General features: G+C 40.0%; 1 protein-coding gene across 5 annotated transcripts in view; it reads right to left on the reverse strand.

The window, feature by feature from the left end:
• Nucleotides 1-23,319, reverse strand: part of LOC140374668 (intermembrane lipid transfer protein VPS13B-like) — a 285,793-nt gene that overhangs the window by 133,895 nt on the left and 128,579 nt on the right. For 2 of the 5 annotated variants that reach the window (XM_072461641.1, XM_072461642.1), the window contains exons 26-31: nucleotides 21,256-21,427; nucleotides 19,023-19,137; nucleotides 16,029-16,170; nucleotides 15,332-15,601; nucleotides 14,939-15,095; nucleotides 14,482-14,596 (exon numbers count right to left, since the gene is read on the reverse strand). In XM_072461641.1, coding sequence (XP_072317742.1) covers nucleotides 14,482-14,596; nucleotides 14,939-15,095; nucleotides 15,332-15,601; nucleotides 16,029-16,170; nucleotides 19,023-19,137; nucleotides 21,256-21,427 — 971 coding nt within the window. Of the gene's footprint in view, nucleotides 1-14,481; nucleotides 14,597-14,938; nucleotides 15,096-15,331; nucleotides 15,602-16,028; nucleotides 16,171-16,853; nucleotides 16,921-19,022; nucleotides 19,138-21,255; nucleotides 21,428-23,319 lie in introns of those variants that run through there. The other 3 variants (XM_072461644.1, XM_072461643.1, XR_011929102.1) reach the window with 2 other exon arrangements.

The raw sequence follows: 23,319 nt of genomic DNA on the forward strand, positions 1-23,319 counted from the left end.
GCAGGATCAGTGTCAGGTAGGAAGAAGAGCACCATGTCTCACTAAATAATGTTTAATTTGAACATTTTGCAATCACAGATGCCATTTATCTCCCTTGTCAGAGATGTTGTACTGTTATAAACACAAGGAGTGCATAGAAAATAACTGGGTAACATATGTTTAGTTGTCAGTCCGGTGATGTAATTTGCAATCGCATCATACATTTTGAATTCTAAAACTTGCTTCTTTCATTAGATCTCATGTTGAATTGAGGCCACATATGAGAGCTGAACAGATATTTAATTTGGCTTGAGCACATATGAAATGGAGTTCACACATGCCAGTGACTATACAAATTAGACCGCTCCTCTTTCATCATTCTCCGTGATTCATTAAACAGAAAGGGTGTGTAGTGCGCCCCACTCACAATGTGGATTCTGGACCATTTATTAACACATTATGAGCCTAACGTGTTTCTGAAGCCCCAATATTACACTATTCCTGGCTGCACATCACTCACTCCATTGACATGACTCCAGACTTACGGTCTGAAGTTTGGTCCTGCAAGAGCCATTTGTTTTAATGTGCTCATGTCGCCCTCATCTTCTGGGCTTCTGTGCAGGTTTATTTCACACCAGCAAAGCCGAGATCTGGCGCTGATGGGGAGGGTATAGGTATAAAGCCAATTTTTGTCTTTTTCTTTTTTGACAATAAGATTCAAGCCTTAATCAGATTGTCATTTTTCTTAATTGAAAATAGTTAAACCAGGCTACATTTCTCTCAGTGCTGGATGGAGTATGGTGATATTATATATTTGCATTCTCCAGCAATTGTCTTAAAACCTCTTCACTCATTTAGTTTATCATTTAGTACAATGGTTTAAGAGAAGGATACAGAATCCAATAGGGTTGTGTTCAAAATATCGGTATTGGTATATATCGTCACGGGCTCAAGTCACCGTATCGAGATTTTTAAAGTTTTAAAAACTACAAACTAACAAACTAGGAGATGAGCAAACACGGAAAACACAAGACTGGTAATGCTACAGTAACTAGACAAACAAAGCTGACGGCCCACGGCTCTGATGGAAAACAGCCCGCCTCAAAAGCTTAAAAGGCAACATGGCTAACTGGTCCAACGCAGTTGCCGACAGCCCGCTCCCATCCCCAACGTAGGGTCTCCAAGCTTGACCTTGTCCGAAGGAAAAGGGGAGATACCATTACACCTACTGGCCCTTATGATGCATGAAATGAAAAGTGAAATGCAGGGTGACATGCCGTCACTGAGAACAGAAATGAGAGCAGCGCTTGGTGCAGCCCGATTTGACCAGATGGAATCTGACATAAATGAAGGAAGGAGGTCAAGAATATGAAAATTAAGATTCTGGATTTGGAGTCCAGATTTCGCAGGAACAATATCAGACTAGTTGAACTACCGGAAGGTGAAAATGGTGAAAATACTGAAAATGTTCTTGAGAAGGTCATACCTAAGCTAATTGTGGGCTCAGGGGGTTGTCCCCCCAATACAATGGAAAGAGCGCATCGCATGATCTAAAGACAAGCAGCTGATAAACCACAAAGGCTGATTATGAGGCCTTTTAACCACCAAGGAACTTAAAGGAGATCTCCAGGACAAAGGCAAGGTGATCTTTACCCTGGATATTCCATATTCATTTATTGGGCATTTTATAGTTAATCTTAATACATTTTTAAAAATTAAATACATTTTCTAAGGAAAGTGTGGAGATTAATTAAAAAATGTCTGTAACTGTGATTCAATTAACAAACAAAGCCTTCTGTTCACACAAATATTTTCTCTTGTATAGAATTGAATAAAAATACATATTTTGTTTTTAGTATGGTGAAATTGATCCTGGATGAGAAGGATCTTCTCATACATTTCCGTTATAATACTAGCCCCTGTTTTGTATGCAAAAGGCCACACCTTTAAACAAGCTTGGCACCAGAGGACAGTCAGACAAGGAATGGTAACTAAAACCCCTAAAACACAAGCTAACAATTTGAGCTTGTCCTAGCCATGTCCGGAGGTTCCAGTCTTGTGATTTACTGCACATAAATAGTTTAATTCTAGCAGCAGCGAGGAGGGTGTTTTATAGAGCTGTAAAATTAGGCCCATTTTATGGATCTAGCCGCTTGAAACACTACTGTTTTTTCCACTTTGATATTGATGACGCCTTGCAGCGTTTCTGAGGCTGGTTCACATTAGCACAAATACAATAACAAGCGTGTTGTGCATGTTTTAGAAGACGCTCATTTTTATCTGTCCAAATGATGAGTCCTGGCAGTGCACTTTGAAGTTGATTACACACTGTTTATGGCAATTATTGAAATCTGACAAATGTTTAAAGCCGCTAGATTACATATCAAGCTCTTGTGCCATAAACAATGTCAAGTAAATGACAGCCATATTTGATTAGGTAAAATGTATGCTACAGGTTTAGCAAGGCAGGCAGAAGAAACATGTAATGAGATAGCTAAAACAGTAGGGTCTTCACAGCAACCTTGACTGTAAAAAACATTTTGTTCTGATTCAAAAGCTCCCTTTCAAGCAAACAAAGGCAAGATGAAACTGAATACGACTTGCAGCTAGAATTAAAAACGTATGTCAAAATCACCCATTTTAATTAGATCCGCTTTGGACTTTGAGAATTTGAGACAAGTCCTAGGGACTACAGATCTGCATCAATCATTCTCATGACTTACCCAAATACTTTAAAGTCAGCAAAAAAAGCAGCATAAAATACTTACAATCTGGGACGCACATGCTCCCTAAACCGACTAATTCTTCCTCCTCTTTGAAAGAGAGCCGAGATATTGTTCGTAATACTGAAACGAATCTTGCATTCATCCAAACCACTAAGTGACATTTCTATAAAGGCGATTTCCAAGTCTCCCCACCGATCTAAAACAAGAGAAATTCTGCTACAAATAATTAAATAGTAATGTATTGTATAGTTTTTCTCAAAGTTTACAGTAAAAAGTAAGAAAATTTGGTCTTTCTAAGATGATAGATTAACACCTTTCATGTTTGTCATATTGTTCTAGTCTTCCACCTCAGCTTTTGTTCTCCCTAGCACAGCCTTCCTGCCCGTCAGTGTTTTGTAATCCCGACTCCTGAACAGTGAGGAGGAAGTGGCCCCTGAAGGCAAGGCTCCTGAAAAACCGCAACTCTAAACAGACTCGGGCCATAAAATACAAGATTCAAGCAGCACAACGTCTCAACTTCTGACCGACATGCCGCTGTCCAAACATCTGCAGGCGGCTTCACTGGGGTGAGCAAAGACAAGAGACAGAAGAAAATAAGAAAAGCTAACAAAATTACAAACACGCAAAGAGGAGAGAATCAGAGGCTTGCTTTCATTAAACTGCAATAGGATATGACAGAGATGCTAACATGACGACCCCCTGCGCCTCCTGTAAGGAACATAAAAGAAGAGCTGCGGGGGAATATTGAGAAATGGAGGAGACATTTGGGCGGGCGCTGAGCAGGGCTTCTGTAGCTAGTGTCCAGGTGTAAAGAATTAGAGGAGATGGCACCTCAAATGGAGTTGTACTTGGCCTCTTTCCTGTGGCCCGGCTGGGAGGAAATGCACTACAGCATCCTGTGAGCTGACCAAAAGGGAGAGAGAAAGACAGAGAAGAGGGGGAACAAGAGAACAAGCTGCTGTGTAAAGGACAGGGGAAAGTGTTGCGACAAAAACATAAAACACTATAAATAGATTTTTTATATTATACAAAGTAATAGTTTGTGAACTTCAAATCTTGTTTAGTCTCGCATGAGTAAATACACATTGAGAGCATTACCCAGGAAGGGCATCTTAATCAGGAGTTCCTAGTTGGTGGATTAATACCATAATCTGCTACACAAGGAAAAGCCCCACATGTTCTAGTAATCATCAATTATGATTTTCTAGTTCACACCAAGTACGACTGGGAAAAAAAAAATTGACCTTAACCAGATTCAAAATATGACTATTTTAGGGTTAAATTAGAACTGCACTTGTAATACTAGTTCTAAACCAGGGATAACCAAAAAGATTACCAAAATGTGGATTAAATTGCCACTAAATTTTGCAAATATTGGAACTGCAGAGGAATCCCCATACCACCCAAAGGAGCTTGCGTACTATACCACATATCACAGTTTGAGAAACACTGTTCTAGGCAAAAGTATTCTCCTTATTCCGGAAGCCAGTCTGGGTGCCGCCATACGATGCAATCTTTCTTCCGGTTGTATTAATTGCCAACCTCAAGAGAAAATCAGTTCTACACAGACTAAAAAGTCGTTTTCGGGCCGCCCAGGGAATCGGTGCATTGTTGACTTGTTGGTCAAATGAACATTGGATATTTTACCCAAATCAATCTACTTTACAACATGTTTAGCAGTGAGACTTTTCCCTCATTCTCCACTTAAACCAATGGAATTCCTGCTGGACCGGAAGTGCGATTACAATGGAAGTGGCGATCACGTGGGTAGGGAAAAGTGGGCGGAATAAGGTCAATTGGTCTACCTGTAATTAATTCTCTCAACAAATAAACTATACCTGCTAGTGACATCTATAGATCCTGTCATACATTAAATACATACTTTTAATCTCCAAGAATATCACCAGCAATGGTTTTGCCCAGTCTACTGCCAGAGGAACACATGTGTGCTTCTCCTCTGGTGAATAGTGTGATGTGACATATTGTGATGTGTCAGGGTTGGCCTCTCGTCTCTCCAACATGTGCCCTTCATATGGAGTGCTCTCAGCCTCCTGCCCCTTCAAAATGTCTTTTTAAAATGCTAATAACCCCAGTCCATTGCCACGCTACTCATAACGTGGGGCCCTAAAAAAACTAAAAAGCCCTTCAAGTACCTTCTCGGTAGTTACGCTGAAGATGGAAAAAATATCAAGGGGCGACCGTGATGCTTTAAACACTGCACTGTCGTCATTACTCAGGAATGGAGGAACTCTTGGAAGTTCTTTCATTTATGTATAAATAGATCAGGCAAAGCGTATATTTTCTTGTTAATATGGCCTCAGTTATGTGTGTAACAGAGGAGCGTGCATGTGTGGTGATACGGCTTTAGGGGTGGGGTGCTCAGTGAACAGATATATTACGCACAAAGAAGAAAAGAGACCACCATTGGAGAAGGGTCTGTGGTCCTCTGAAATCCACAGATGAAGTAATGCCACTGTCAGATGAGACAATAAGTAATCTCCTGTTGAGGCAGGACACAGGTCTACACATTATAGGCAGCAGAATATTCTAGCCATTACTAATTTCATATACGGATGACTCCAATGAATCCAAAAAGCTTAGCAGTATTTGAGCTTTTATAAATAATAATAATAATAACTTTTTATATAGCGCTTTTCAGTGACCCAAAGACGCTAAATAGGTTTGAGAAATAACACATAACTAAGTAAAATAGTGGATGTATTTTAAAATCATAAATGGGTTTGATAAATGAAGTATGGTTCGTTAGACAATCCCAAATCTAAGATCAGTCATAGAACTGGTTAAAAAAAAAAAAACTAAATGTAACTAAATACAAAAATGTAACGGAAATTTGCCACAAAGAAAATGGGTGAAGTTTGAGAAATATGTTTGATAAAGTAATAATATGGGAGATTTCGGAAGGATGACGAATAGCAGGATACAGCATCTCATTTCCATGTCTTGCATTTGTTTATCTGAGAAGAGAAAGGTGTGTGCGTATTCAATGAGGGAGTTTCAGACTGAGAGGGCATTGGTGGCGGTGAGTAAAAACAAGTGGTGCAGAGCGGGAGGAAGATGGTTAGTGCAGCAGCCGCAGGCCCTTTCACGTCGGACGGGCCTCCTGGGCTTGTAATGTGCCTCTTATTACACAAGCATTAGGCAATTATGCCACTGGCTTTTCATTGGCTTCTGGGAGCCACAGAAGAGCTTGTGGCTTCACACATGGACATTTGAAAGCATCTGTACATTCCTACTCTTTTGGAGTGGCTTTTTCCCCTTGCGCTTCTTTTTCCAACTTTCAATTGCTTTTCATTTGGTCAATGTTTTACTGTTCTTCAAACTGATTAATGCCATTTAGCTTGCACGCACACAGCCATGGACCGTTTTAAGGGATGCTTGAGCTTTTTGAGGGGATATTCTATTTTCAAGGATAACTCTATTACCAGCCCGTTAAATTGTTTTCACTAATACATAAAACATAATACCTATATCTTACTTGGATATTTTGTTACTAACATGGTGTAATAGAGTGTAGCTAAATTTAGATTAAGAGGAAAATGTACTCTCTTTAAATCCAAGAAATCTATCACAGTTTAGAAAAAATATCTGTTTAAGATTAACTGTTGGGTAGGGAGTGTCTTAACTTTCCCCTGGACATCCACCTGGTCTGGGCTACCGCTGATTATGATGGGACGGCCCATCTGCTGACAGCTCAATGACAGCTAGCTCCAACCTCAGAGGAAGCATGAACATCAACATGTCACCAGCAAAAGGAGAACCAGCTCTAGAAAATCATGCACACACATCCCACTTGAACCCAGTATGAATTGAACACATAGTTTCCCAGTTAGTGAAATGTGTGTATTCTTAGAGCCTCATATCCTGCGTCAGGATGGCCCAATTGTCCCATTTGGGAATGGAGCAGAATGACCAGGTTGCCAACCCCTGTATAATGCCCTTTATGACTATGAGACAGCTGAGGGATGATCCCGCTCCCCTCTGTCAGCATGAATCCTGACCCGACTGACAGGAACATGCCAAAACATAAGAGCGCTTTCCGGGAAGTGCTCAAACAAGGCCTGTCACCTCGAATGCCACCAAATGGGAATAAAGAGGTCTGTGTAGTTTCAAAGAGTGATGGATAAATATGCACCTGACAAGGAAATGCTCTGTTGACTTTACCAATCAAAAGCAGTCTTTTATATTTAGATAAAAGCTTTCAAAGTGAAATGTGTTAACTATTTTAAAATTCAAGCGTCTCATCGGCGAGACATTTCCCTTTTTGTTATTCATACTCTTGTTTGTCTAGTTGAGTATAAAACTTATGCTAAATAAGGAAGAATGCATTAAAAACAAATTGTCTTTTCCCTACAGATTAGTGTTACACTATTAGTGTCACAGTACTAAAATGTCAAATAATAATAGATACAGATTTTGACTTGAAAGCTATAGGAAAGAGCCAAATACTAGGCTGCATAGAGTTATATTCCATGCAATTTATCAGATAATATCTGATAAATCAACATATTATGTTGACAGAATTGAGGACATTAAATAAATGTCACTGCTCCTTATAAATTGATTTACATGTAATGGGTTGTCGCTAGACGTGTTGGACCATTAGATGCACATCTCATCCCTTATAAGCTTTCTACTTGAGCGGCTACGCAAAAGGGAAAAAGACCTTGTGGTTTACTTGTTTGATTCAGCTGCGGTGAGTCCTAATACCCTACTTTTTCCCCCCATCTCCAGAACACAACTTCAAAATTGTATGCATCAAATGGTCATAAAAACGTATAGCAAAAGCCTGGAGTTGGGGTTTTCTCTCCCTCCTCCCTAATCTCCTAAACCGCTAAGTGCAGGCCCGAGCAATACAAGTGTTGTGGTGCAATCTTCTCACAGAGTGCCAGGCCTGAGAATAACTTCACAGGGCCCACAGATATTTACGGAATGAGCCACAAGCCGTACACAGAAGTCAGCAGACACCACAACACAGCTCGAAAGATGCAGTGTACAGCTTCCCATCAATACAAGCAGCAAGAGACAATATAAAGAGTGTGGTCTGAATCGTACTAGTGATGGATAGCAAGACAAAGACTAAAAAACGTATGATGATATATAGAGTCCACAAATCAGTTATATTGGTTCAATTTTAAGCTCAAGAACATGCTTTGAGAGCTTTAAATCAAAACGAATGGTGGTCAGGGCCTTTACAAAGACTGATAGAGTCCTGGAGAGCGGTTGGTCTGATTGCACACAGCGGTCAGGTATTCTGGTTCACAGATCAAAGATCAAATCCACTAACATTCATCTGGTTTCCTCTGGGCTCCTTTGGTAACTTTAGCTAAACAAACACAAACCAACATTGTCAACCAACTCAAGTGTATTGTCTATTACATTTCCAGGAAGTTAGACTGTAAACGAGCTAGAATGCTGGGAGTTTTAGGTAGAAGGGAGTTTGTTATAATTCTGGATGAGTTGTATATCTGAATGCCTCCTCATGACACGATAAAGAATACATGTGACGGTGCAAATATACTTACAGCAGTGCAATATCAATATATTCACAATTTGAAAAACGTTGCTCAACCTAAATGAATAGTACTAATACTAGTTATTGTGAGTATTAGCTTTAAAAGTGAAAATAAATGGAGGTTTCTGATCCACCTCAAAGCCACTCACTGACTAAATCTGAACTTCCTCTTCACATTAAGTCCTCCCAGCCCACTGTTATCTGTCGTCTTCATATGGGTCATTCAAGCATAAATTCTGGGACAAACTTTAATAAAAAGGGGTGTTTGATTTACTCTATGCAGCCGCTGTCTACATTTATAAACCAATTTGATGCTATATTAATCCCAAGTGTCAAGGCACTGTGAAATATGTCAGGAGCGTTCCTCAGCACCAGGTGTTTCATTTGCTGCACTGACAAAAGACATGTTTATTCTGGCTGACCCTTCAAACCAGGCTTATTTAATCTTCTACTGGTCAAGAGATGCAAAGATTTTGGTGATTTATAGCTTAACAAAGTTTGATTTTTATGTTTCTTTTTGTATTTGAGGTGACGCGCCTCTTCAGAATCATTAGTAAACAAATAGGATACAATTTTGAGAGTTCAGGCCATAAAAAATGATTAAAATAGAGTAATTACATCATGATCCCGCAAACAAAATTCAGCAAAATGAATACTTCAAAGCAATTAAAGGGATTTAGCAAGTGGGTTTGGCTCTGCCCACAGCTTAGTGCTAATGACATGCTGGCACATTTTCACAAAAACATAAAATTTAAAAGAGAAAGAGTGTATACTAGAAATTAGAACCCTGAAAGTAACGCCAAAAAAGATAAAAAAAAACAACTTTGATTTAAATAGCTCATGACTGGTTGGGTAATCCCAGAGACACAAAAGTTGAAAATGTCTAAAGCTTCAAATGAATGGAAATTATAGATATATAATTTGCTGATTTTGTATTTTTCAATATGGATTTTTTCCATCTGTTTCTAACCTACATAATATGTTTTCTTAAATGGAACAAGCGGTGTAACAATATGTTAAACAATGCACTAATCAGAACAGAATTATGGCAAAAAAACTAAGAAAAGTGTGGTACATGAAACAATGACATCTGATCTAAACTAGGAAAAAACTGAAACAAATCTAAAAATGTAAACCAATATGAACTCAATAATTAATCAAATCAAATAAATAACAATTCTAAGACAACACCATAAATATAACAGAACACTAGACTAGACTACTACTACTAGATTCCACTAATTTGAGAGCCACAGTATAAGTGTATGATAAAGTTTGAGAGCAATGCAGTGAATGTATCCTCATGTGGGCCCTGGGTGTCACCGTGTGTGGCCTGGAGCAGCTCTTATCCCCTGCTGCTGCAGCGGAGCAAAGCGGCGCACTTTGGGCTGGTGTAAACAAACGGGGAAATGGGGCACTTGGCAGTCGACTAAAGTGAGTGATGAAGCAAGTGTGCACTGAAGCATCTAATGAATCATTTGCTGGGAACTTGCAGTTTTATGAGGAAAAGAAAGATGAGGAGGGAAGACAAGAAAGACGAAGTCCAGCTGAGATCGTATGGAAAAAAAGAGACTGGCATTTCTTATGAATCTGCAGCACTGGGGTATCAACAGCTGTCACCCAGACATCCTGAGAGATTCAAAGCACAGGCCCGACGTGAGGACAAGAGATTAAATGTTATAGAAGAGGAAAGGCCCTAATAATCTTCCTTTGCAGCAGCAGGAGTTGTATAGGTGCTCTGTGTGAACTTCAGTGACCGCGGGTGAATTTACAGAGGTGTTGCTGACATCCCCACAGTTCTACACACCTTTGAACTGAGCCGACGTAAGCAGCACTATTCCTCAGCTTTACACATCAGACAGAAGAGGAGTAATACATATATGCATACAACAAGCAGCATTGTGGTCTGGCTCTTCTTTTCAGTTTTGAAGACTCTAGATCACATGATTTGGACACAGTATGTCAGAATATTTTTGTATCATATTTATGTTTTTACACATATTTAAATCAACCAGATAATCAATCACGCTTGAGAATATATTTGTATCTTTTGTAAATTATAGGGCTAGCAGCTTCTATATATAATAGTAAGAGATTAAAATTGTGATTCATTCGCATTTAATTACGCAGCCCACTTCAAATTTATTTCTACAGCATGCGAGTTCTGTTCAACGTTGATACAAAAAATAATATAAATGTGGAGCAATTTACAATCTATTCTGAGGCTTCTTTCTTTTCTTTTGACATAGTTTGTAATGTTTACCACCTCCATATATCAAAAGAACAATAATACATAAAGATAGGAGCACATCAGAAAAGCAAAACAAATGTATTCCCATAATTTTGTGGCCAGGTGAATTCACTTAGTGTCAGGTCGAGGCAAAGAAAATACTTATTACACAACAGGCACTACATGTCTCCCTGGTATCCCCACGGACACATGGAAATCTCTATTTCTCCATCCAAACAGAGCCGGCTGCAGCGCGGATGCTACTGAAGCTAAAGGAGGATGCACGTAACCCATTGCCAGTGATTTTTATTAGGAACAGACCCAGGTCCTGGCTTCACTGTGCCGTGTTTATCTGTGGAAGGGAGATCCCCATCACAACCACTTATTAGAACATATATGTGGGCTTTAAGCAGGCAGCCATTCAACAGAAATACAGGGGTTGGCTTTCTGACCACAGACTTTTGGGACTGGAACCAGTTTAACCAACACTGGAGAAACACAGCGAGGAAAACAAGACAGAGAGGAAATAACAAATAAGTAGAGCAAAAATGAAGGGATAGAAATGTAAAGAGAAATGTTTGGGGTGAAAAGGGCTGTGAGGTAAGTACAAGGTCATGTATCCGAGAAGGTGGGGAAATACAGAAGGGGATTTCTAAGATGGATTAAAATATGTTGAAACAAAGACTGAACATATAAAGGAGTCCAGGCAGAACAAACATGTTTTAGACATAATAAAGTGCATTGTCAAGTAGATAACATTTTGAGTTTGAAATAGCAAATAGCACTTGCAGGGGTAAGATATACCAGGCATAACGGGAAAGAGAAAATATTTGGTTTACTTACACGCAGTACTGTAAAAAAAATATACTTTTGATTCCTAATACACAGGTGCCTGATTCATGACATGTTGATCCCAAATTAAGATCAAATTACTGCACACAGGATTAAAATAAATGTTTTAAAATGAACGTTAAAATAGCCCCAGTTCATCCACTCTGATTGGCTTTGTGGGGAAAATATCCCTGCACAACACTGAGGAAAGAAGTTGCAGGTCCATGGTAACAACCGGCACGTTCACTAATCAAAAGACAAAAACAACCATAAACCACAGAGCAGCAGGATGCTCCTCTCAGACGGACCATGAGGTAAGCAGTGTGTGATGGAATCTAGAGCTGTGTCACCTCGGTGTGGGTTGGTCTGTCGGGAAATGACGTGCAGAGCAATACAAGAGGACAAACAGTAAGGAACAAAGATGAGATGGTTAAAATAGTTGTGATCTGAAGACGCTAATGCACTTATCTTAATTTATGAGTTAGAATATTTAGTTTGCTTTTGACATGAAATATTAGAGACACAAACACACAAAACTGGAGGATGACAACTATAGAATATTGAAGGGAAAAATAATAGGGGAACTGTATGGTTATAGCAATGAGAAGTTATCAACACATCTGTACTGCTGTTGCAGTTAAAAAATGCATTCAGAAAGTGTTCTTAACTACCACTTGACTCCATGCCCTTACAAAGGCGACTTGAATTTCTGGCAGGGTATTTAGGAGGGTGGTCCTTATTGACCCTATAAACTTCTCACTCTACAAGAAGCTTTCAATTAAGTGTTCCATGAATGAAAAAAATTATGAAAAACTAAGATGTGGCGAGTAAAAGATCTGTTAGTCTTTTCAGTGGGTTCAAACCACAAGAAAGTGGGGTCTGTATGTGTGCTGGACATTCCCAGCGCAGACGCTTGTGTAGCAGGAAAAAGCCTTCTTTTCAAGACAGGAAAATGATTTCAGCTGTGTAAATTGACAGCGGCCTTGTAGGTGAAGATGGAGAGGGAGAGCGAGGGGAAGCGTGCAGCTCAGTGTCATAATTCCTGCTTCGTAAAATAGTCACTTGGGACCAACTCCTTTAGGGGAAAAATGTTTTAACATCACAAGATCAAATGAAATGGTGTTAATTGCTACCAAATGAGCTCAGAGGAGAATATCAACTTACAACTTAACACTACAACGGTACAGTTAAAAAGGTTTATTTTATCTCCTTTGATGCAGTGTACGTGCTCTATATCATAAATACGCCAAGCTCCAAAGTGTGTCAGAATCATTTCGATGGAAAGTTATCAAGATATCCTAGGTTGAGATGTTTACACTTGGTTTGCTATTTTGGCCTTGGCTCCTCTCTTCTCGCAGGGTGGCATTACAGTAAATCGCAGCTTGAGGTATTGTGATCATCTCATGTACATTGGACAATAAAACACTGTAGGGCCTTCTGGATCTGTCATTCAATTATGACAGCAGATATAATTAGTGGTGGACTTAAAACAGGAGTACAGCGAATGGCGTAGGAAGCCGCAGTTGGTTATAGATTGTAAACACACATCGGTTTGCATGATTACAGACTCACACAATGACTTCCTCTATACTACTTGGGAGAGCATGCTGTTGGATGTAGCACGGATAGAAAGAATCACAAGCTCTTATCACGAAATGTCAACAAGTCCATGTTTGCAGCTTAACCAATCACATGAGTCAGTGAGAATGCCCCAAATTGAAGGGCCCTTGAGCTAAGGGAAGGTGGTAAGTGTGTAATGCTTAGTTGGGACAAAAAGAATGAACATAGAGAAAGTGGTTGAGCATAATTCTGGGGTTTACGTCAAAAGGGAAGTGGTGGCTCTTGGCTTCTGTGTGCAGAGGTTCAAGAGGTGACTAAATGTTTTAGGGTTGGCACACATTTTAAGGGCCATTTGAACTTTTGTTGTCTTGTATGTGCTGTATATAACACAGTAGCCTGGATAAATATAGAGGTCCTCATGTGGCTTTTTGTATAGGTCGATTGCATGGCAGTAGAGTTCAGGGTGGAGTATCATGTTAGGCCACCAATGTCTGCAAAGAAGATGTGGGTACACCAGCCGCAGACCCACTATTCCTCTAACTACCAGCATCTGAAATTTACAGGCCAATATGGGGTGAAATTGCATGACTTGCTTTTAGGGCAAAATCACAGGGAAAAATTAAAAATCGACCATAGCCACAGGACATTACTTACCATTTGACATGATAAGAACATGGCCGACAAGTCAACAGTTTCCAGTGGCCATAGAAACAAACCTCGGAATGGTATTACTCAAACCGGCACAAACAGCCAACATGCAAGTACGGTATGAAGCCTAAAATAAGTCCAAAAAGTCCCTGCAAAACAGTAGCTATGGTTACTGATCAATCCCATACGCGCTCTAATAGATCAAAAGAATAAATGAAAGCCTTTAAGGGAGATAGCTTGCATATTCTGGAAGAAATTTGGACAATGTTGGACCAACTGTATTTTTCTTCATCTTGATGCCTTAATGGTTACAGATTGCCAGACGTGCCCAAAGGGCCTAGACCCCCTCTGTCTCTTTGCTTAGTGCAGTCCGCTTGCTCGTGACACTTTCACTAACCGAAGGCTGCAGTGAAGTCTGAAGTGCTCTCTGTTGTCCACCTTTTTTCTCAGTTTTTAGGTCTTGTGTCAGCTCACATCTCACAAGCAGCTGCACAAAGCATTAGGCACTACTTTTATCTCCCTCATTACATGTGTTTGCCAGCTTTATATCTACCATTCACACACACATGCCGTGGGGCTGCGGTTTTGAGGCAGTCATGACACAATCCAGATTCTCCTAGCTGCCTATAGAGGAGAAATGTGTTTTGCGTGGAGCCATTTCCCTCAGAAGTACAGAATTTCCCTGCCATAGCAGCTTTGATCCGCATGGCACTGGGGGCTTGTGTCAACAGTCTTGTGTTTCAGCTGAAGGGCTGAGTGGACCCCCAAGGTGTCAATCAATGCACTGTGTCAATAGGAAGGACAATTAAACATTATGTGACACGGTCACCTGCTCACACCCAACAATTTAAATAAAGACGCCAACACAGATTCAAGACATCTGATGTTGCCATCATACATGCACAGAACTTACAGTGCCAGGAAACAACAGCATTGTATGAAATTCATTCAGTAGAGAAAGATATAAATCTTACTGGTAGATATCTTTCCGTAGAACTGTGCGGGTCAAAGGGTTGTCAGCTTGAGGTGCCATGCTTAAAGAACCCAGCTTTAACACAAGAGTGTCTTCTTTCTTCAAGAGTGGATCAGCTAAAATATAAAAAGACATACAAAATAAAAATACATACATACAATGCATACAATAAAGTTTACAGCAACACTGGCAAGTACACATTATTTTGAGACATCCTAAAATACTTCATAACCAACCAGCCAACATGCAGACAAAACAAACTATCCTCAGCTTTCAACAATAATTCTATGTTTACCTCATCCAACCTCATCTATTTATCTTCACAAATGTCTGCATAATAATGTGGTGGCTATGATATGTCTGGTTGGTGACAAGGGTTTTCACGTCAGCATCAAAACACTTTTGAAACACCCAACTTGTGACAAACCCCCAAAGCATTAAACAAAGTCTGGACAAACCTGAGAGGGAGTGCTTGTCCTGTGAACCAGGGCAGAAGACCCGGATCACACTGGTGTTGATGTAGATGAGTGGCAGGCTGCGTGAAGTTAGTGTGTGGCTTCTCATTGGCTGACCGGCCGACTTCCCACGCTCCCTGTAACGTCTCGGGACAGTAGTCTGAAGAAATAAGGTGATTGTTCTTTATGTTAAGGTCTGATCAACCTAATATCATGTCAAATGTACAATGAAACCATTTTCCTATGAGCCCCTTTCAGATTTTCAAGCACTAACTTAGAACAACTTTCCAATGCTGGGTTGTTCTCAATGAATGCTGTCAAGCTGTCAAGACATGGTCCTTGTTCATTTCAACAGAATGGTTATAAAACGTTGCACTGGAGAGTTCGAAAGATTACCTGAAAAACCCCCGCCACAGTGGCCAGCAAAGGACAGGAGAGCACAATGTCAAAGGGCTGTGCAGTGAGCAGGATCTCTCTCAGATAGTGCGGTGCACTGTCGGCCAGGGGGTCAGGGGACACTCTATAACCAGTCGTGCCGCTGCTCCGGGATGGACGCTCGGGTCGAGTTGTGAGTTTGTGTCGAACATTTTTGGTGACAGCCTGAGTGTAGGTGATGGACAAAAAGCCATGCTGCTGGTGGGAGCCCTCCAGGACTTTTGCTGCAGTCTGGTTAGTCCAAGATAATGGAAAGAGAGGAAATGCATAATATACCATAAAATAAATGTCAGATGCATTTTAATATTTAGTTTTTGCATTTGATAAGCAAAGCTATTACGCTAAGAAAGCGAATTTGATTTACTTTACACCACTTTTAACTAAAGCTAGTCCTGCCCAGCTGATTTAGCATTTAATAAGGAGCCATAATTTATGAAGGAAAAAAAGCTGCATTCTCATTCTCTAGTTTAGGCCAGTATGGATCATCTAGAATAACACCTATTAACAGTGGTAAAGGTGGCACTGCAATTTATATAGTAATTGTGTTTAAAAATGCAATAAGTGGCAACAAAATAGCTGCCAAAAGCAACGTTTGACCCACTGTTAATAGGGGGAAGAAGAAACTACCAAGGAGAATTAAACAAATTGTAATTCTTACAGGAGGAAAAAAGCCAGAGAAATGGCTGAATGAGTCTTGCTTGCTGACGGGTCGAACCAGCACAGTGCGTCTGTTCAGCTTGTCAGTGCAAGACAGGACCACTCCCCCGCAGCTGTCCGAGCTCCTAGCACACTCCTCAGGGCTGAAGGTGAGGTGCAGATAGGGAGAAGATGGACAGGGCAAACAGAAGTGGTCCCAAATGGAGGGATTCAGCCATAGAAGTGGAGCAGACAAGCAAAGACAGGAAGAAAAACCATGAAAGACATTAATTACACTAGTTAATTAGAACAGACCAACCTGATTTGTAAAAAGCAAGAAATAGTCTTACACATGCACAGGTGTAAAGTACTCACTTCAAAATTTGAAATATTTCAATCAGGTATAGCATTTGGACCACGGGTCTCACCTCAGCCAGGTCATTTCTGACAGACAATAACCTATGCAGACTGAAAACATGCTGCAAATGATGCTTTCATAGTCATCATTGGCAAATTATTTTTTTGTCTAATATGTGCCACTTACAGATACCATGGCAAAGAGAGAATGTTATTAATTTAACTTATCAGTGGTCATAATACTATGCCTGATCAGTGGATCATCAAGAGAAAAATCCTCCTACACAGAGAAAAGATTAGCCAGTTTAGCCCGAAACCTCAGTGGCTTGATAATTAAACCAACAGGAGTCACTGGAAAAAACAGGGGAGGGAGTCCACTGCCCAGAAATGCAGTGTACATCGTTTCCCTGTCTGTCCAGGCAGAGCACATAAACTGGGATTGATTAGGAGCAGAGTGGCAGGTTAAGGCCTATGGCTGCTGAGACCTCACCACAGCTGTCTCCTTGCACTGCAGAACGACTCCTTCATAGTGGCCACAGTGCCAGCCTTGCCCTGGCCTGGGGAGACACACAAGGCCAAGCTTCAACTGAGAACATCTGGAAGCACTCATACCAATGTTTCATGCACTGATAGCATCGCTTTAATGGCAACAGTAGTTAGAAAAGGCACAGCAAATTCAACCACAGACTCAACTAAATGCACCCTGCAGGCTCTGGGGACTTTGTAAAACATGTGATTTACTTAGTATTTAGTTTAGACCACCTTCATAGCATGTGAGCAATAAAATAAAGAACACCACAAGCAACATATTTGAATTTTGGAGAACAAAAAAAATGATGCTTGTTTTTGTAAAAGTGCAGACAATGAATATCTCTTCTCTCATTATGTGACTAATGGACCCCCACATCTCTTCATCACTGTGTTCCCTTGCTCTTCTTCCATCTACTCATCTTCTCTTTCTGCCATTTGCCATGCAGCTGGAACACATCAGCTCCAATTTGTGTGAGCTGCTCCTTGGACCAAACTTGGGGGATCTGTCACTGGTTGTTCTTTGCAGTGCATTTTTTTTCCTGTATCAAACTTCATCATACCTTCCAAATCATCCTACCAAACAGAAAACAGATAATCACCAATCACCTACCATCTTCACTGCTGCATCTGAATGGCGCAATAACACTTGCCTATTACAGATTCCACAGACTTTGTTCTTCCTCCAATGTCCCAATCACAAGTTCAATTATATATTTACCTCCATATTCATCTGCACATTCTAAGTTTCCAATTACTTTCTAGCCGTAAAAACGCTTGCGCCAGATGTGACATTTTGAGTGTCAAGCTTGATTTGATCTGAACCACATCACACAAATAACCTGGCCTGGTGACGACATAACTCACAATTATCTGTTCAGAATGATTAATACGGACTCCAACCCCTGTGGGCTCTCTTGTATATGTGGATGATACAGATTAGAGTGGGCCCTGAGCCCAGAGGTCCTCCACTGTGTCCTAAACAGCCGTGACTACAACCTGGGCTTGGATGATGGAGTGTTTCTGGCTGCCAGAATACTGGCTGGTTCGAAGTATGCTGAGACTATGTTGTTAAATGCACATTAAAATTAAATAACCTAGAAATGAGAAAATTGATCCATTATCTACTTAAGAAGGCAGAGAGGTCTACTAAAAAGATTAAAGTTGGCTTAGTCTCAGAAGTAATTGGACACACACCTGTGGAGAACAAACCATGCAAATGTAACGCCTCAGACACCTCTAGGGTCTCACAGGCTCTCAGCACAACTCTGTGTTGGCTGATAGTGCTCAGTGGACGTGCCCACTTGTGGCTTGACACCATATAAATCACCTAAGTGCACTGCAACAGGGAGGTCTCAAAAACGCTTTAAGGCTGAATTCAGAGCCACCCCAATTTTTTTTAACCCGCTGACATGATCAATATTAATCATCCCATGACTGTTGAGAATACTGATTGACAGAAAAACAATACGGGCGGAGGGTCCAGGGTCTAAGCTTTAGCTTTTCTCAGGGATCCTGGCTGGAGTGTTTTTATATGTTTTCTTGAAAAGTGAGAAAAGGGGAACTACGTTCTGATCCCTGGTCTCTTGAATGTACACAATGGACACTTGCAGCTTTGTATAATGACCAGTGTTGGGAAAACTAAAGATATAATAACATGAAATAGCTAAACTATGAGGACAGTATGTGTTAAAAAATGAAAAAATGTCTGAAGCAAAGAGCTTTTACAGTCAAAGAAGTGGGAACTTAAGATCACAAACTGGACCATGGATTGGGAGAAATGACTGTGCCGTGGAACATCAGATTGTAGTTTAGTTGCTAACAATATGTTAATGTTTCTTTGGATCAATTATGACAAATCGGTCAAATGAATTGCCTGAAAGAGCTTATAAAATCAGAGTCAGTTCTGAATTACTCTGTGTGTCTGAGTGTCAATCGTCTTGTCCATTTAGGTGCCATATCTCTGGCTGCAATAATGATTTTGAAGTGCTAATTTGAAAATCAAACATACATTAGTGAACAGAGACTGTGATGACACTAGAGTGAGCATTTACTTGTTTAAATTGTTTGATCACATAGCGCACATCAAAACAAAACACCGACAACATAAACTACAGACTTTACTCTTTACCTGGATCTGCAATGGTCGATGTTGAAGCTGCCAACTTTACATTTGACCTTGGTGTAGACATCTTGAACATCCACAGAGGCACTCAAGTCTTCAAGTTCACTGATGACACTGATTTCTGGCAAAAAAATTATAGTTTTAGCACTGGTTTATAGTCAAGCAATGAGCAATATAGGTGTATGGTTGCTTAGTGATGCAGGGACTTTCCCTAGTTAGTACAATGTGAATAAAATCTGAAAGAGCATAAATGGATTCTTCACCAAAACCAAACAGGTTCACATTTCATCTTTTCCACAATGAAGGTAATGGTTACTTGACAGTTGACCCAAATGTATGCCTCTAATGAATGTACATATCACACAAAACCACAAGCACAATCTAGCATTGCTTAAGAAATCTAAACTAGGAAAACAGCCACATAGCTTTCATCTGTTAATTTTGAGGATGGATGTCTATGTACCTACTAAATATGCACTGTTCAGTCCGGTCCAATAGTCTTGGACATTTTCTCATCAGTACTTAGGCCTGTATCTGCATGCGTCAGTGCACCTCTTATAAAAACAAACCCACCCACTGCAGGGAAAGTGTGTAAACTCCATACAAGCACTGATTAACTATGTATTGAACGAAGCCTGGTACTTTTGCTCATTGTTTCCACTGAACAGGACCCACAATCAACGGGGAGCTTGGGAAAAATGGACATCAAGCATGAGTTTGTGGTTCTTGTTGTACTGTTGTACTTTAAGTCATTCCAAGAAACACATGTTAAATTGAAAAACAAGGAATGCCAGCTTTATTGTGGAGACAGTGAGGAAAGGAAAGTTATTACATACAGAAGTACAGAGAAATTCATATTATACACCAATGATTTGGATGTGTTTGTTTTCTTAATTCACCTTAGGGAATCCTTGGAAAATCCTTAATATTCTAAATAGAGTTTGATTTATTTTCTTACTCATGTTTCCATTTTAGTCAAACGTTTTCTGCCTTAGTTCATTGCCTGGTTAATCTGAGCAGAACCTCTAGTTGAGGTCTAGTCTTCCAACGTATGCTGGCTTAACACTTTATAATTATCTGTGCACCAATACATCTACATGAGCTGTTTCCATCCTTTTACAGAGACATACATTCCCTTCGCATCTGAAAAACACATTACATCATGGCAGATTAGATGTAACCATATATGAGGCTTGCTTATCTTCAAGAATGTAATCTGAATGATATTTTGCCCTAATGTATTGCACACACCACACTGTTCTGACATGTTACATGCAGGAATCTGCTTTGATTTTCTTGCATGCTGCTTATTGCTCCGCACGCATAAAAGATGGTGGTAACTTCATCTTTCAACTCAGATGGCACATATTATGCCAAATCCAAAGTAATGCCTATTTAGGATATTTCTAAGTCAAACCGTCTCTGTGAGGTCCTCAGATATGTTTCCATGGATAAAGACCTTAAGCTGGGCGATCTGGCTGGCAGATGCTAAACATTACAGACACCAATTAAAGGTAAATCTAGCCTTTCATCGCCCTAGTAAATCTAAAGGGGACAAGAGGCGGTTTGCTTAGGATTCATCACCCATTTATTTATTTGTCTTCTCTCACCAATCCCCATTTTTCCCAGCTGCAGATCCTTTTTGCAGACTAGAGTTACAGGTCTGAATGGGTAGAGAAGACATGATCACATCAATTTTAGCACTAAAGGAAGACAAAGAAATATGAAATGCTTCCTGTACACTTTAACATGACAGATGGGGATCAACAATCAGTAGAAAGCCATCTTAAATTTGAAATATCTTCCAAAGAAACAGCACTGAAAAATGAGTTTAAGTTGGGAAAAGTATGATCTATGCAGATAGACTTAACGACTTCTGTGGGATAATATAATATTATGCTTTAATGAAATGTTTAATTTGAATAAATGAAGCCAAAAAATAGTCAAGGACTAGTTCTAAATACACACAGAAAAAATATCTGATCCAGTTTTTAATCAATCAATCAATCAATCAATTTTATTATATTTATTTATATTTTACACTTGTGTGGTACCATAGAGTTTAGGGTTAGGGGGGTTTCTACAGAAAAGCCTCAGCATAGTGCAAAACTAAAAGCAAGTCCATATGAGCTTTCCTTATGTTTTTGTAGCTCTAATGAAAAGAAGGGAAGATGATATGTGCTGCTTTCATGTGAGTTGACCAATAGAAACAACATGGCAATTAAAATATACAAAGTACCTGTTTTTTTGGCGGTTGGATCAGGAGCATAAAGTTTGATAGTGACCTTTGGTAACATCCACTGCATCCACAGGCTGACCTTCCCACTGGTGCCCCCTATGGTACTGGTCTTCTGCTCCAGAGTGACTGTGTCAGCAAATGGACTGTCATCTCCGGCTGCTACAGAATCACCCTGAAAAAGTTAAATATATGTGTGACGCTTTTTACATCTTGTTTCTTCGCCCATCACCAGTAATTCCGAGACAAAGAACAAAACACACACGTGTCTAATTAGTCCAGTGTTGTTGTGTTGTGCATGTAGCCATAACAAAGCCACCACAGTCTTTCAAGCCTTTCCCTGTGTAGATGACATCAATGTCTGGTGAGCAGAGCTGTATTCCAAACCATGGTGCTAAAAGGAACCACTGTACGGAGCTGTCATTTGTGTTAACCCCAGAAATACAGGCCATTGTCACCCACGGGGGCTGCTTTCACCGTAAAGGCCAGGACACACACGATCAGCAGCCTGGGAGAGCGAAGGGAAGTGCGGACCGGAGGCGGGGGCAGCGCAGAGGCAGCCAGGATACAGCAGATGAGGCCTTTAGTGAGTTCTTGACTCATCACTGGAGGTTTGGCAGTGAACACTGGTGCACAACAAGGGACCGGTTGCATTTTTATCTCTTCCTAGTTAATGTGTTTCCCAAACATATATCTGTGTGGCTGACTTGGAAAGTGAAAGGGCAACAAGCAAGCATAGTAATTGTCTGGTTAGCTCTTATCTTTGCAGCATGGTAAATTACAGTTTGTTGTGGTTATTCAGGGTGGTTGTGGTCAGCGGTGATTAGAAACTTTCTCAATCAAAAGCCCACAGAAGGAAGTCTATCAAGGCAGAGTAGGTTTAGAGTCAGATGAGGACAATGTAACACAGCTTTACAAATTTCCCTTAGAGGTTTTGCATTAATGTAAGAATGCACAGGCACCTGTCAATCAGAGCACAATGTGATTAGCTCACTGTTTTAAAATGAAGAGGATTGTGTTCAAGAAGATAAGTTAAGGTTTATATCTTGTCTAAATGTAGCTGTGTCTGAAATGCATGGTGTGATAGAAACACAGGAAAGTGGCAATTTAAAGTATTTACATAAAGAGGATAATCATAAAATATATTATATCAGCCATTTAGATCAACTTAAATGGTTACTAAATTAGTGTTGAAATGTAAACAAGGGGAACAACTGTACTGTGTCAAGAAGCAGAACTCAACAATGGCTAACAGTAGTACAGACAGATGAATTAAGTAGTTGCAGCGGAGACATAATTCACTATTATTTAAGTATGACGTTACTGGCTCTGCTTTATGGGCATGAGTAACATGAGCACTGTAATAATGATGGCCTTCAGTCCAAATGAGAGATATTGTACTGTCAAGTGCCATTTGGGGCCTAATTATTGTTGAGCAAGAGTCAAAACATGGCCCATTCTCTGCCTTTGTGAGAGTGTGTGTGTGGTTACGAGTGTTTAGTTTATGGTTCTGGCCAGTCACTTGGATTAGGCTCCATAATGTCATGTGTGGAAACAGGAGCCAGCCGCTGGTGCTGTGGGAAGCTCCAAGCGCTGAGTAGGACTAAGGGATTTCACAGAAGAATCAGATACAGCTATTCCAGCGTCCCAATAATAACCAGTGCTGCTATCATGTATTTACTACAAATCTCATTCGACCTTCACATATTTGGAATTATAAAACCAATTTAGGCTCAAATGTTTTCAGTTAAAAAAAATTATAAAAAAATTACTATGACTGCACTTCTACTATTTATTCACTACATAATAAATAACACATAAAAAAAAAAACACTAATTGCAAGCAAAACTTAATCTTAATTTCAGTTCCTTAACATTTCCTGTTAAAATTATAGATTTAAATAGGGATACAACCAGTTATAGTTATAATAATACTAACGATACCAATGAAACTCAGAAAATGTAGTATTTCCAGACTACTGCACAACTACTGTGCATGAAGTTGTTTAGACTTTATATTATAATATTGCAGTGGGAGAAGCTTTAAGACTTTGGTGTGTTTTTACAG

Source organism: Eucyclogobius newberryi, unplaced genomic scaffold, assembly GCF_026437365.1.
Source record: "Eucyclogobius newberryi isolate DKJ021-1_F unplaced genomic scaffold, fEucNew1.0.hap1 SCAF_3, whole genome shotgun sequence".
NCBI lineage: Eukaryota > Metazoa > Chordata > Actinopteri > Gobiiformes > Gobiidae > Eucyclogobius > Eucyclogobius newberryi.